Below are 16,768 nucleotides of genomic sequence, written 5' to 3'. Positions count from 1 at the left end.
GCTGAGTGCAGCAATGAATAATAGTGTGCATGTCCTTTTGAGAAAGTAAAACTTAAGTCCTTTTTAAAAAATCCAAGTCTTATAAGAATTTTATACATCTGAATTTCAAAATTCCATGTGTTTTTTTTTAAAAAAGTGCAACTTCTAAAACCAAAATAAAAATTATTACCTCCAGAGGATCCCTAATAATTGAAAAAATATTATTTGGGGAGCCAGGAGATAGGGGGTCAGTGGAACCAGGAAGGGAATATATATATATTTACATATTTATAATATATGTATATTATTTGGTCATCATGAGGAGTGAAATAAGTCAGGAGAAAAATAAATACTAGATGGCTCCTTTTATATGTGGCATGTAAAGAAACAAGTTCAAGTACCGGGTGATGGCCAAAGAAAACAAACTCACAGATGCTGCCAACAAAACTAAAGATGTCAGAGTGGGACAAGGGCGGGGTGATAAGAGACATATGGACAGTGGGAAGGATGTAGACAACGAGGTGATGGTGTCAGTTATCATGCAGTAGCAGTATAAGCCTAGAGCACTGGTAAAATAATTGTTGTTAACATATAGCACCTTAATCTAAATTATCTTGATAAAAATAAGCATACTCTTCATTTTTATTTATTTATTTATTTATTGCTTTTTGGGTCACACCCAGCGATGCTCAGGGGTTACTCCTAGCTCTGCACTCAGGAATTACTCCTGGCAGTGTTTTGGGGACCATATGGGATGCCGGGGATCGAACCCGGGTCGGCCGCATGCAAGGCAAATGCCCTACCCGCTATGCTATCACTCCGGCCCCATACTCTTCATTTTAAAAGTGAGTTCTTCACAGCCAAAACTTTGGTTAACATATTTACACTTTAAATGATATATACTTGAGGTTAAAGTTTAACTGTGGTTAAATGCTAATAAATTCATTGAACTCTCCATCTAATGTCTATAGGCATCTGATGGTAATTTATAGTTTCTTCAAATAAGCTTAACAAAATGTTAATCACTATAAGCATAATTCTGAGACAGCAACATTGTACAGGCTAAATTTTTTTGTAGTTCACCAATTGACAGGAGTCACTGTGGCTCAACTTCCTGGGATAAGTCTTCTCCAAGAAGAGACACCAAGTTCCTCTGCTTTTAACCTGAGTTAGAAATTTCTGCTTCTTTGTGTCAAGGTGACTGAGATTCTCCAAGCAAGAGTGGGAGTTTCTTTTTCCTTTTCTTTTTTAAAATTTTATTGAATCACTGTGAGAGAGTTACAAGCTTTCATGTTTGGGTTACAATCTCAAAATGGCCAAACACCCATCCTTCCACCAGTGCACATTCTCCACCACCAATATTCTGGGTATACGCTCCCCCTTTCCCACCCTCCCCTGCCTCTATGGCAGACAATATTCCCCATACTCTCTCTCTACTTTTGGGCATTATGGCTTGCAACACAGACACTGAGAGGTCATCATGTTTGGTCCATTATCTACTTTCAGCATGCATCTCCCATCCCAACTGGTTCCTCCAGCCATCATTTTCTTAGTGATCCCTTCTCTATTCCATCTGCTTTCTCACCTCTGCTCATGAAGCAGGCTTCCAGCTATGGGGCAATCCTCCTGGCCCTTGTATCTACTGTCCTTGGGTGTCAGCCTCATGTGATGTTAATCTATACTCCACAAATGAGTGCAGTCCCTCTATGTGTGTGCCTCTCTTTCTGATTCATTTCACTTAGCATGATAAAAGTGGGAGTTTCTTACTAACATAATTTCCAAAACAGTGTTCCTAAGTGTATGATTTTAGAGAACAAAATTTTTCAGTGAGTAAAATAATAGACACTAAAAAGGGGGGTTGTTATTGCACTTTATAGCTGTGGTATATCCGAGAGAAATATTTTAATTAACTTTGCAGCCAGCAGGTGTATGTTATCCCTGCCCAATATTTATATTCTTATTTTGAGCTAATTTTTACATTCTCATAGTGTATTATCCCAAGTCTTTTAAAGGAAAAATGCATTGTGTTTATTTATGTATGCTAACTTCTTTCTTTTTTATACCTCATTGGGGTAACATTGGTTTATAGCACTGCATACATATCACACAGATTGTTTTTCTTTGTATCCACAGCTGTATATTTATTTATTATCTATTTCTATTATTAATTATATTTGTCTACATGTTTTCTGTGTGTATATGTACCAAATGCTACCCACCACCAAATGCCTGGTTACCACCATCCATACCAACTAATTGGTCTCTCTACCTTATTAGCCCCTCCCCTCTGGTAACCACTATTCTTTTGTCAGCCTAAGGGTTTAGTTTTGCTTTTGTTCATTCCTTTGACTTCTTTCTTTATATTGTATAATTGCATGTCTTTTTCCTTCTGACTCTTGCTCTTCTGATTATTGTTCTTTCCATAACCACCTCAGAGTCAATCCATGTTGCAAAAAATAGCAGCAGTTTATTTTTTTAATGACTGAATTGTATCCCTTCATGTACCATATGTGTATATATATATATATTTTTTTTTTGACGGAGTCAGTACCTGACAGTGCTAAGGAGTTTTTTCCTATTAGTGCTTGGAGGAGCAAGTAGTGCTAAAAGTTGATTATGGGCCTTTCGTAGACAAAGCATGAGTGTGTGCAGTCTTCTTTGCTATCTCTGGCCCTACCACATTTTTCTGGACTGGAGTGATAGCACAGCGGGTAGGGTGTTTGCCTTGCACTCAGCCATCCAGGTTCGATTCCTCCGTCTCTCTCAAAGAGCCTGGCAGGCTACCGAGAGTATCCCACCCACATGGCAGAGCTTGGCAAGCTCCCCATGGTGTATTTGAGAGGCCAAAAACAGTAACAACAAGTCTCACAATGGAGACATTACTGGTGCCCACTCGAGCAAATAGATGAACAATGGGATGACAGTGTTACAGTGCTGCCACATTTTTAAAATATAGCCAATCATCATAAAGCATTTTGGATGTGTCTAGAGCTTGCATATTGTAATGATGCTGATCATAGGGGTTCATATACCTTTACAAGTTAATGTTTTCATAGTGTTCAGGTAAATACTCAAAAGTAGGGTTATTAAATAGTATAGTAAATATATATGTGTGTATATATATATATATATTTTAAGTAAATGTACTTTTTTTTTTTACTTTTTGGGTCATACCCAGTGATGCTCAGGGGTTACTCCTGGCGTTACATTCAGGAATTATTCCTGGTGGTGATCGGGGGAACATATGGGATGCTGGGAATCGAATCTGGGTCGGCCGCATGCAAGGCAAATGCCCTACCTGCTGTGCTATTGCTCCAGCCCCAGTAAATGTACTGTTTTCCATAGTAATTGTGACAATTTATAGTTCCACCAGTAACTCACTAGACTGAAATTTGAGCTGTTGTTGATCAACAATGCTGACTTCTATCCAATCTGGTTAAAGCAAGAAGCAGTGATATTCAACACATGAAGCACAGGTCATTTGTCAAATGAGTTCATTTATAGTTCTTCAAGCAGCTATGTGAGTTTGGTTTTTTATTGTTTTTATAGTATTTTTTGTTGTTGTTTATTTGGGGGCCATACCTGGGAGTTCTCAGGGCTTACTTCCGGCTCTGTACTCAAACATCTCTCTTGAGAGATCTCAGCGGACTATGTGCAGAGCCAGAGATTGAACCTGGGCTGAGCATGTTCAAGACAAGCATCTTAATCCGTGTACCATCTCTCTTGCAGAAATTATTACTACTGTGTGCAATCCTACTAATGCTCCTATCACTATCAAGCTGCGGTTTGTGTCTCAATGCTATCTTTACTAGGCAGAAGAGTACCCTAGTCTCAATTAATTATATAGAAGTAAGTTCAGAATTACATCTATTAAAAATAAAGTAAACCTATAGGATAACATTGGTGAGTTTGTCCTTTCAGCCTTGCTGCAAGGAACTTAGCTTACCTTAAAGCAATGTCCTTTCTGTATGAACACAGGAAGACAGTTAATATTATGCTTTGTAACTTGGAAACTGATTGACTCCAATAATATTTACTCCTGGGCATCTGCTTTCTCAACTCAGTTGCCCTTAGTTCCTAGCACCCCAAAAGCAGGGTCCTGACGAGGGACAGAATGGCCCCAGGGCAAGCTGTGAGCTACCCTGGCATCGAAATGGGCCAGGCCAAAGTGCTACAATACTCAAGTATAAGTTGAGAGCATGGTCATAGACAAATGCTGTCATTCTCCAAAAATAACAAGAAGACTAAGACCCTGCTGGGGTTTGGAAAACAAACCTGACCTGAGGACTGCAGTCTAGAAAATGTAGTGAAATGTCCTCAGGAAGAACCAAACTTTAAGTTTATATCTCTTTTTTTTTTCTTTTTAGGTCACACCCAGCGATGCTCAGGGGTTGCTCCTGGCTTTGCACTCAGGAATTACTCCTGGCAGTGCTTGGGGGAACCATATGGGATGCTGGGGATCAAACCCGGGTTGGCCGCGTGCAAGGCAAACGCCCTACCCACTGTGCTATCACTCCGGCCCCCAAGTTTATATCTCTTACTGTGCTCATACAGAATGACATTGCTAGAAATATCTGAAGTAGATTTACTACAACTATTTAAGTGGATTACTAGCGAGGAAAGAAGAAAGCAACACACCCTTGTTTGGATCCCACCCTTGAGCGGATCTCCTAGTAATCTGGAGTAATCTCTTTAGATGAGATTTTGCTAATCTCCTGGAGAAGTGGTCTTACCCCTCTTTGTTGATTTGTTAATGTTCAACCCACCTTTGTGTCACCACCCTATGTGATTGCTATATAAACTAAGACTGTACCAGAAGTAGGTAGAAGACACAGAAGTGAGGGAGAAGAGGCAGAGGTAAGACAGAAGCAAGGAGAAGAGACTGAAGCGGAGAGAAGACACAGAGCAAGACAGAAGACACAGAAGACACAGAAGCGAGAGAGAAGACACAGAAGCAAGAGAGAAGACAGAAGCAGAGACAGAAAGAGGTCGGGAGAGACCAGAGGAGAGACTACAGAGGCAGAGACAGAGATAGAAAGACAGACAGAAGAGAACACAGCGGCTCACACAGAAGCAGAGCGCAAAGAGGAGCCATCTTGATCTGGTCCATATACAGCAGCTCGAGAGCATGGAACGCAAGCCATGAGAGAGAGAGAGAGTGCCACTCCGAGAGCCAATGAACAACACAACACACATCACATCACCCCCTCCTGTGCGCACGCCTTTGTATTTTTTACAAAGTGCAATCCTACTAATGCTCCTGACTATCACTATCAAGCTGCATTCTGTGTCTCAATGCCTGACCGTTTAGGCAGAAGAGCTACCTTAGTCTCTACTAGACAGAAGAGCTACCCTAGTCTCAATTAATTAGATAGAAGGAAGTTCAGAATTACAGCTATTAAAAATAAAGTAAAACTATGATAAATTTATCTTATTCTTTTGGTGTGGGGGATATATTAGCTGTGCTCGGGGACTACACCCAGATCTATGTCAGAAAATAGCTCCCTCAGTGCAAAGGAGACCATGCAGTACCAGGGTACAAACTCAGGCTTCTGCAAGACACACCCTGCCCCTTGAGCTAATTCATTGGCCGCAAAGAATGAATTGACTTAAAAAGTTCTAACATGATAGCTATCATTATTAAATTATTAAAAGTAACAAGGAGTAAAGTATAACAAAAACTAAATATGTACAGACAAATGTAAATATTTAGACAGAATTCTTTCCATGAAAGTTTATTACACTAATTTTGCTACTAAGAATTGCATCGAACTAGATTTACTAGGTTAGCTATTTTACCAAATTCTCCCTGTGGATAATATTATCAAAAATAAGTCAGAAGAACTTGCATTTTATGACCAAAAAATACAAATTGTGTACATTTCAGTGATTTGGACTAGGAGATAGTTAGAGTAAATTATCATCAGTATGTAAACATTTGAGAGGCCAGAGAGAAAGTACAGTAGGTAAGATGCTTCGTGTACACTGCCAACCCAGGTTCGGCTCCCAGTACTGTATGTGGTCCTCCAAACTCACTCACTAGGAGTGATCTTTGAGCACAGTGCCAGGAGTAAGCCCTAACTACAGGAGGGGATGGCCCCAACCCTTTCCATACCCCAAATAAACATTTATTTAAGCTTAATTCTCCCTTGCCTCCTTTTCCTTTTCTGGTTATGATTTCTTTTTTTCCCCCCTCCAAAGCAGTCACTGATCTGCAATCTGTACTTATTTGTTCCACTTCCTGCATAACTTGCATGAATCTTGCTACTTGAATCTACTGTACTGACCTTTTCTTCTGATTATTCATCTGACATGTGTGAAAACCCATAATATGCCATGCATTAATCTAGTCACTAATTGAAAATCATAAAAATTTTAAATGGAAAAAAAGGAAACTAGATATGCAATAGAGACGAAACACAAGAGATTCTCTCCTCTATGCTAACATTGTCCAAGAGCATTTTACCATAGGAGGACTATAAACATATTAACCTATTCACCCTCTTGATAGCACGGTGATTTAAAAACTTGTGCCTCAATTTTTAAAAACTTTTGGGACACACCCACCAATGCTCAGAGCTAACTTCTGGCCCTGCACTCAGGGATCACATCTGGCGGGTCTCAGGGGACCATGTGGCATGTGGGGATAAAACCTGGGTTAGCCACATGCAAGGCAAATACAATCACTATGGCCCCGCTATTACCTTAAAGAAATTACCTTAAGGATAAAGAAACTGCAGCAGAGAGAAACTCAATAATATAGCTAGTATCTAGTTGAAACTTCCAAGACTTCTGGTCAGGTATTTCTAGACAGTCTTCATTTTTTCTCAAGTGGTTAGAAATCCAGATTTAATGTGAAGTTTAAAGTATAAAGAAACATTATATGGATTTTTGCTCTGCTTAGAGTAGTATACTATATTAAATATCAATGTAATCTGGGTTAACAACTCATAGATCAAAATTTAAAAATTGATTAGGTTCTCATTTTTACTGTTTCACATTTAATATGATTTTAAAAGTAAATTATTCTAGCCAGAATAACCTTACAATAATATCTAAAGAGAGTTATAATTTTGAATTTAATGCTGCCAATTTTTTAACAAAAAATGAACTGATAAATTTTCACTTTTCAATTTTAATAGAATGAAAAATGATCCTTAACAAGTTTCACTCCATATTTTGCAGTGATGTAAGAGTGAAATACATGACAAAAAATTTCACCCAACCAATGAATATTGCAAACCCACAAAATGAATTCATTTTCATGAAGACAAAAGTACTTTAACACATTTGCCATTGTTACAAAGTTGGTGCTCTCTTCTTTCTTTCTTCCTTTCTTTATTTATTGTGCTATCTTTCTTTATAACAGAGTCTCCAGCTATGTTTCATCCACCGGTCTAGTTAAGTTCACCTTGACTCCAAGGGTCGGCTTTCCCTGTCCTCCTCGGAGACCAGCTATGAAAACCTGAGGCCTGGGCACTTGGGTACTGCTTTCCCTAGCACTTTGCGTGCTAGCATCCCGCTGAGGGTATACCTGGGAATAATTTTCTCTTCTCATGTGACTAAAATCAGTTTGCACAGAATGAGTAACTTTCTGACGTAAATTTGCCTAAATGAAAAAAAGAATACACAGGAAATAACACTTCTCGAAAGAAAAAAACACTCCGCTCCCCCCACCATCACCACTACCACCAAGTGCACAAAGGAATTAGGCAGAGGATTTTCTCCAAAGTAGACAAACACTAAAAAAACCTAGAAGAGAATATAAAACATCCTTTGCCAATTCAAGACCAAGCAGAGAGTCAAGGTGCTCACAGCCCAACAGCTGTGAGGCCCAACTTTTCCACTTTCTTGTTTTCCAGAATCAAACACTCTCGGTGTCTGGAGCCTGCCTCTGCCCTGTGCTTCTTCCCTATATGTTTTTTTTCTTAACTGATTTCACTTTGTAAAAACATTTTCTTTATTTCTTAAATTGAATCACAGTGAGATACACAGTTACAAAGTTGTTCATGATTGTATTTCAGTAATACAAAATTCCATCACCCATGCCTTCGCCAATGTACATTTCCCACCACCAATGTCCCCAGTTTCCCTCCCACCCCTCCCCTCTATGACAGGCACTTTCCTTCCCTCCCTCCCTCCTTCCCTTCCTTCCTTCATATTCTTTTGGGCCTTATGGTTTGCAATACAGATACTGAAGGGGTATCATGCATCATGTTTATCCCTTTACCTACTTTCAACACTCAGACCAGTATGACAATAATAATTGGAAATGATCCATTCTTCCCTGACTTTGAGTATCTGTCAAACACAAATGGGGCCATAAAGATAGTATAATGGGTAGGGTGATTGCCTTGTACAAGGCCAACTCATATTTGACCCCCAGCACCTCATGAGGTCCCCCGAGCACAGGCAGAGTGATCCTGAGCACAGAGCAAGAAGCAAGCCCTGAGCACCACTGGGCATGATCCCAAAATAAAACAGACACAAGTGAAGGTGCCTGGCTCCCTGGTTAAGGCAGTTTCTCAGGATAGCCTTTGTACTCATGGGGCAGGCTCGTTTCTTCCCATATCTTATTTCAATGAGAGATGAATAAAATATGTATTTAAAAGAAAAGTTTGCTGCATATTAGAAATAGTTTTGTTTTAAATAACAAATATTGTTAAATAATACTATTAACAAAAATAATTATAGAAGTAAGGAGGAAGAAATTTACTGAGTAGACCAGAGATGAGATTTTCCAAGCTAGGCTTGTAGTATTAAGTGACTTATAATGACAGAACTTTGTATCTTGAGAAAATATATTGACCAAAATTGGGGAGCTGGGGGACAAATTTTACAGTATAACAGAGGTAACATTCTCCCCCTCAAAAAATAAAAAAAGAGGCACCATAGAGTTAGTACAGCAGACAGGGCACTTATTTTGCTCTTGATTGACAGGGTTTGATCCCCAGCACCACATAAAGTCTTCTGAGCCTACCATGAATGATCCCTGAGTTAAGAGCCTGGATAAATTCCTGAGCAGAGCCAGGATTAAGGTGTGCCCCCCCCAGAAGAAAATCCAAGAAAGAGAAGGGTCTGAGAATGCTTTAGTACCCCTCAGCTTAGCGCAATAGATTAAACTATATCATACATGATTAGGATAGAGAAGGGACCGGTAAGACAATTATAGTTGGAAATGATCACTCCAGGCAAGAACTGAGTGTTAAACGTAGGTAAAGGGATATACACGATAACTTCTCAGTACCTATATTGCCAATCATAATGTCCAGAAGGAAAGAGAGTTAGAGAGAAAGGAAAAAGAAAAGTGTCTGCCATAGAGGCAGGCTGGGGTGAGGGGTGAGGGTGGGGGCAGGTGGGGAGGGTGGAGGGAGGAAAAGTGGGTGATGTACACTAGTGAAGAGGTGGGTATTGGAACATTTTATGACTGAAACCCAATCATGAACAACCTTGAAACTGTGTATCTCATGGCATATGAGAGGAAACAACAGAGAAAGGAGAAGGGAGAGAGGGTAACAACTATTATTATTCAAGCTATAGGCTGATATAAGTTAAGACTAATTTTATGCTTCTGTATTTCTATAATATGCTTAAAATGAGATCTTATAATGTAAAGCTGGAAAATTATAACTGATGCTAATAATCTTTATACTAGCAAAGAATTTTTAGAAATAATTTTATATAAATAATTTAACTAATTCTGTAGTAATAAAATATTAAAATTCCCCCAAATAATCATAGAAAATATTGTTACAAACCAATTTGATTGCTTTTCTTCTTAATTCCCACTCATTCCATTCATATGATCTCACAATTGTTGGTGGCAGTATATGTGTATCTGTCTGTGTGCCAATTTCAGCCTTTGTAATTGGTTTTATATACTGTTTCTCAACAATTTTCATCTAAAAAATATTGATTAAAATATTAGAAAAATAAGATTTTCTTTAACATGGAATATTTTTGTAAACACCAGCTGTGAAAATAAACACATAATTATTGAGTAAACTGTATTTATTTTTCTGGGCTAATGTTATGGTTCTGACTGATTTTGTGAATTTAATATAGAAAGAGGAAAGCCTCCTCTACAAAGAAGAAAATCTAATTCTGTAGATTTCATTCATTACCATCTTCAGATGTGAATCCTTTTCAGATAATCTTTAAAGGCCCTCATCTGAGCCATTGTCTGCCTTACTTCAAACCATTTGAAAACATAATAAACAAAGCTTATTTGTTTAATAAGCTATAATTATATATATTATAATTATACATATTATACATAGCTATACATTATACATATTATATGTGTATATTATACATGTAAATAATTATACATATTATACATAGCTATAATATGTAACTTTATATGTAACTATCATATAAGATTATCACTGTCATGGTCACTGTCATCCTGTTGCTCATCGATTTGCTCGAGTGGGCACCGGTAATGTCTCACAATGTCTCCATTGTGAGACTTGTTATTATTGTTTTTCGCATATCAAAAATGCCACGGGTATCTTGCCAGGCTGTGCCATGCAGGCAAGATACTCTGGGTAGCTTGCCAGGCTCTCCAAGAGAGATGGAGGAATTGAATCCGGGTCAGCCGAGTGCCAGGCAAACGCCCTACCCACTGTGCTCCAGCCCAATATAAGATTAAACCAATATATATAACTTTAATTCACAATACTTACTGTTTTCAGGACAAAACTGTAGTGTTCAAGGGTTACTACTGGCTTTTGTGCTCATTCTTGGCCATGCTTGGGGGGCCATATGGTGACAGGAATTGAACCCAGGCCTCCCACATGTACTCGGTCTATTAAGCTACAGACTCATTCCTCAACTACATTTTTTAATGTCATAAATTCTTTAAAAACCAAGTGTGCTCTGGGGCCAGAGCAATAATACAACCAGCAGGTAAGGGCACTTGCCTTCTGCATGGCTACTGTAAGTTCAGTCCGTACCCCATATGGTCCCCCAAGCCCTACCAGGAGTGATCCCTGAGCACAGAGCCAGGAGTAAGCCCTGAGCACAGTAAGATGTGTCCCAAAATGAAACAAAGTAGAGCAATCAAGTGTGTGCTTACTTGAGAATATGGAATGAGAGTTTCAAACTGTTGATGAAGTTCTAGTAGTTGAATTAATTCTGCATTTTTTTTGGCTTTTTCTTTAATTGCATCAATGTAAATTTCAGGATTATCTGAAAATAAATATGCAGCTTCCTTGGTATTGAAAGTGTAATACATATCTTTATATTTCAAAATTCCAATCGCTGGATTTCCTGAGAACAAAGAAAAGAAACTGGCTTAAGTTTGAAATATTAAGTGATTTTATATTTATAATATACTCACAGAACCATTCCCTATACATTCCATTTTTACATGTAACTTAGGCTTTTATTTAAAATAAAAGAAAATAAACATTTTATTTTCTTAAAACGTTATGATGAGGTTGGGGTTGGAATCAAACTATAGTACAACCAGTAGAGCACTTGCCTTGTACACTGCTAACCAAAGTTTGATCCCTGACACCCCATATGGTTCCCTGAATGCAGAGCCAGGAGTAAATCCTAAATACTGCTAGGTATGGCCAAAAAAGTATGTAAACATGTGTTATAATTAGTATATCTAAATTTTACAGTCAGTAAAATCATAGTCTATATGTAATTACTATTAAATTAGGTATTATCATTTGTAGCTGTGATTTTTTTTTTCCGGCTCCAAACACGGACTTTATTTCTTCTTCTCCACATCCTGCTCGGCGGCTTGTGATTTTATTTTTTAAATACTTTACTATCGAGGTATAAGACATTTAAAAATCTTTTGTAAAAAGCACTAAGTCTTCTGGCTGGTTTTTTCAGATCTTCTTAAACTAAACTGTTTCAAGCGTTGTTTAATTCCTTAAGACCTACCAGCCTCTTTTCCAAAATACAAATTTATAAATTAGAAAATATTTCACACTCTTTAAAAAAATTCTACATGAGTAGTTAAATATCATAGTTTGTAGAAATTATATAGTACAGTAACACGATATTATCAATATGCTTTATTCAAAATTATTGATTAAGTCCTGGCAAAGGATGTAATATAGAAGAAAGAAAAGTCCTTGTTCTCAAGCAATCAGCAAATATACCATAGGCCAGAAAATTATCAATATCGCAGGACAAAAAATAAACAATTCAGGTTAAACACAGAGTGAAAGAAAGGAGGGTGAGATTGAAATTTTAAACTGGCTGACCAGGGAACTCTAAAAAAAATGAGGGAGAAAGGTGTGATTCTAGCTGGAGGTGAAAAATGGGCTTAGAATGTTCAAGAACAGGGCTGGAGTGGGAAGTGGGGGAGAGCAATAGTACAGCGGGTAGGGCACTTGCTTACACGTGGGCAACCTGGGCTTGATCCCCGTCATCCCATATGGCTCCCAGAGCATTGCCAGGAGTGATCCCTGAGTACAAGGCTAGGAGTAATCCCTGAGCACTGCCAGGTACAACCCCAAAACAAACAACAACACAAAAGAATAAGAGCCTGAAAGATAGTACAGTGGGTAGGGCACTTGACTTGCATACCATTGACCCTGGTTCAATTCCTGGCATCCCATATGGCCCCCTGAGGGATATATGGGATGTTAAACGTAGGTAAAGGGATATACACGATATATCGTGTATATTGCTAGGAGTCATTCCTGACTACAGAAGTACAGATTCAAGAGTAACCCTTGAGCATGACTGGGTGTGGCCCTAAACCAAAACTAAACAACTAAAGTAAACAAACAATAACAATAACAACAACAACTACTACACACACACACACACACACACACACACATATTCAAGAATAGCTAGAAGCCAGTCAGTGGGGCTGGAGTAATTGAGCAAGACAGACTGGTAAGCAATTAAATCAGTGACAGCATCTGCGAAGGACCCTGCTAGTGTCACTTTGGGACTTAAAGCCACATGGACTGAGGTCCAACATGGAAGGAGAGACGTCTTACTGAATTCCTCTGAGGCAAAGTTGCTGTGCCCAGGGAATAATAACGCAGTAAGCAGAAATAGTGTAAACAGAAATGAAGTAGTAGGCGCTTGCTTCATCAGAGAATTCTGAAACCCACAGTCCCACAGCCCTTCTACTTGATACTTCTCTTTCACAGAATTATTGTTGGTGGAAACTATACACAGTGAGGTGCTCCATTTTTCTGGTATTAAACCTAAGTCCATAAAAGGCATGAGATTTGCTGAAGGTGACACTATTACCAGTAGTACAACTGGAACTAGAAACCATGTTCTTTCAAATCCTAAACTTATAGTTTTTTCAACTTCATCAGTTACCGGTAATGATATTCATAGTCATTTTTCTCTGTTGTTTCTCATGGCAACCTTATTTGGGAAGGAGGAGAGGGGAAGAGAGGACAGGGGAAAGCAAGAAAAGGAGAGCACAGGAAGAAGAGGAAAGGGAAAGAGAAAGGAGTAAAGAGAAGAGAGGGAAAAAAAGAAAAAACACCTAAATCCTATAGCTTTATACTTCTTCGTGGCTGCTTATCTTTTTCTCCCCAGTACCAGTGACTCTCAAGAGGCTTCAGAATTCTACTCTCATTTCCCCATGATAGACCTTTATTACTACCATTATGTATCACTTCACTTGTATCGATTGTCTTCCTGTTGACCTTTCCACACTCGCGGTCGAAGTCAGCCAGCATTTGTACCGCTTGGCTAATGTTTGGCGTTATGAGAATGATGTCATTAGAGAAGCAGAGGTGGTGTAGTTGCCGACCGTCTATCTTCACTCCCATTCCTTCCCATTCCAGTCCTCGCATGACGTTCTCAAGGGGGGCACTGAAGAGTTTCGGTGAAATAGTGTCGCCCTGCTGAACCCCTCTCTTTACATCAATGATCACTTCCTTGTAGAATGGTGAGATCCTGGTGGTGAATCGGTAATACAGCTCTTGGAGAATCTTTTTCTTTTTCCTTTTCCTTTTGCTTTTTTTGGGGGTCATACCCAGCAATGCTCAGGGGTTACTCCTGGCTCTGTACTCAGAAATTACTCCTGGAAGTGCTTGGGGGACCATATGGGATGCTGGGAATCAAACTCGGGTCGGCCACATGCAAGGCAAACGCCCTACCCCGTGCTATTGCTCCAGCCCCTCATGGAGGATCTTGATGTACTGAGTTTTAACGCCCTGTTAGACTAAGGCTTCAATGACTGCTTCAGTCTCAATAGAATCAAAGGCCTTCTTTAAATTGATGAACGTTAGGCAGAGAGGCATCTTGAACTCTTGTGAAACTTCAGTGAATTTGGTTACTGTGTGGATATGGTCAACTGCAAACCATAATGCCCAAAAATAGAGAAAGAATATGTGGAAACTGTCTGCCGTGGAGCAGGGGGTGGATGGGAAGGGGGGTTATACTGGTGACATTGGTGGTGGGGAATGTGCACTGGTAGAAGAATGGGTGTTTGATCATTGTATGACTGTAACTCAAACATGAAAGCTTCTAACTGTATCTATCTCCCAGTGATTCAGTTAAAAAAATTTTTAATAAAAAATAAAAAGAAAGTCTTATTTCTCTTTCAAGTAATTGCTTTGAAAGGTGCTATATTTTAGTAATGCTATTTGGTAACATGTTTGGAATACTTTATTATGATACGTAAGTCATTTTATAAAGATGAAGATTTATCTGTATCATCTTTGTAATTCCTTTCCTTTTTTATTTTCTTATTTGTCAGAGTCTATAATATTTGAAAAAAAAGTGTATCTGTGCAAAAAAGAGGGTCTGGTGGTGGGGTCTGTGATGTAGCATTACAACTGTAAGGCAATAGTATGGAAACTGTTATAAACTATGCAATACAAAATAAATTTTAAACGAAATTTCACTGTATCACTGTCATCCTGTTGTTTATCGATTTGCTCGAGCAGGTGCCAGTAAACGTCTCCATTCGTTCTAGCCCTGAGATTTTAGCACCCTCTCTTTACTCGTCCTTCCCAACAGCACCACTTTGGAGGCTCTTTCAGGGTCAGGGGAATGAGACCCATCACTATTACTGTTTTTGGCATATCGAATATGTCACAGGGAGTTTGCCAGGCTCTGCTGTGTGGCCTGGATACTCTCGGTAGCTTCCCGGGTTCCCTGAGAGAGAGAACTAGACAATAAGAGGTTGCGTGGCTGCAAATGAATTTTAATAATAAAAATTCAAAGTTAATGTCGGGGATAACACTTCATGCAAATAAAAGTGTGGGTAGGGGAGTGATATTTCATTGGCATACCTGGGAGGAGAAGACCACCTTCTGTAGCAAATGTGAAAGGACAAAATCCTCGATACTGAATGACAAGTTTATCAAAATTTGCTGTTGTTTCTGGGAAAAGCCATTCATGTTTTTTGAAATCGGCCAAATGGACTCTCTCTTCTAAAATAAGAGTACAAAAAAAAAACTTGTCAATGAGAAAAGTAAATAACTCAAGATAATGAGCACAAGAGATTAAAGTAGAGATAAAGTAACTTCATTCTTAAATAGTAGGGTTCTTAATAACATACTAGGTACCAAAATAAAAATGATACTTCAGCATTGGGACCACTGATTCTTGAAACATTTGGGAATTAAGTGGGAAGAGTAAAGCAAGGAACTCTGAGTACTCTAATTTTGAAAAGGCATAAATTTTGGTTTTGGGGTTTTGGTGAGGTTTTTTGTTTTTTGTTTTTGCTTTTTGTTTTTGTTTTGTTTTAGGGCCACACTTGGCAACACTTAGAGGTTACTCCCAGATCTGCACTCAGGAATCACTCATGGTGATATTTGGAGGACTATATGGGTTGCTCGGGATCAAACCCGGGACAGTCACATGTAAGGCAAAAAGGGCTTTACCTGCTTTATTAGCTTCCGGTCCCAGGAGGCATAAATTTCTGTACTTTACATTAAAAAAAATTATTCTTAGTGCTGCTTGATTTACACTGAGTTAAAATTGATTAGCGATTGCATGAGGGAAAAAGAAGCATGAAAATGTGTGAATCTGTAACTGTACCCTCACTGTGACTCACTAATTAAAAAATAAATTAATTTTAAAAAATTGATTAGCGGACTAAAGTTTTTTACACAAGTGAAAATTATGTATTTATAAAAAATTGTTCCCCCAAGAATCTTGGGGTTTGCCCTCAGCCAACCTTATTACACCCTTGTACACCTATAGATTGGCACCTGTCTGCATACCAGTCTATGGAAACATCAGTTACAACCAAGGCAGGAGACCCGAGGTTTTCAAACTTTCTATATCTGCAAACTAATACAGGTCCAAGGACTGGTGGTAAGAGTGACTGACTCCTATAGCCAAACAGCAAGCACCGCAAATGAACTTGTGACTACAACTGAAAGTAAAGAGTGTGGGGGAAACAGACCTGCTCTCTTTTCTCAAGATATGTTTAGATGCACTAAACAGTGATGGAATGTAGAAATATAAATTAAATTCACTGAATTCATTGTAGTAGCCAGACAATGTTCTCATGAATAAAGAGGTTTACTGTAAGGTTGACAGACCAACATGTGTCAATCTAAAGAGTTGCAAGTAAACTGTAGTCAATATGGTTGAGTTTAATATCTACTGCTGAAGAGGCCAACTTTTAAAATTCCATTTATTATTTGTACAGATATGTCATTTATAAAATAAAAAAACTTCAATATAAGGATTGTTTTAAATGTCTGTCTTACTTTTCAAAATTTATGTATGCTAATAGTTTAAGAATAAAAATCCTTGAACTGGAGAGACTATATGGGTTAAGGTACTTAATTTTCATGTGCGGCCAGGTTCAATCACAGGGATC

General features: G+C 38.6%; 1 protein-coding gene across 1 annotated transcript in view; it reads right to left on the bottom strand.

Moving 5' to 3' along the window:
- Positions 1-7,188: 7,188 nt before the first annotated feature.
- The window catches only part of CFAP206 (cilia and flagella associated protein 206), a 32,379-nt gene continuing 22,799 nt past the window's right edge, over positions 7,189-16,768 (bottom strand). Inside the window, exons 10-13 of the mRNA XM_055136623.1 lie at positions 15,225-15,365; positions 11,060-11,253; positions 9,738-9,881; positions 7,189-7,588 (exon numbers count right to left, since the gene is read on the bottom strand). Of these exons, the coding sequence (XP_054992598.1) occupies positions 7,358-7,588; positions 9,738-9,881; positions 11,060-11,253; positions 15,225-15,365 (710 nt within the window). The 3' untranslated portion in view covers positions 7,189-7,357. The remainder of the gene's footprint in view (positions 7,589-9,737; positions 9,882-11,059; positions 11,254-15,224; positions 15,366-16,768) is intronic.

This window comes from Sorex araneus, chromosome 4, assembly GCF_027595985.1.
Source record: "Sorex araneus isolate mSorAra2 chromosome 4, mSorAra2.pri, whole genome shotgun sequence".
Lineage (NCBI taxonomy): Eukaryota > Metazoa > Chordata > Mammalia > Eulipotyphla > Soricidae > Sorex > Sorex araneus.
This window is presented reverse-complemented; position numbering and strand designations above follow the sequence as displayed.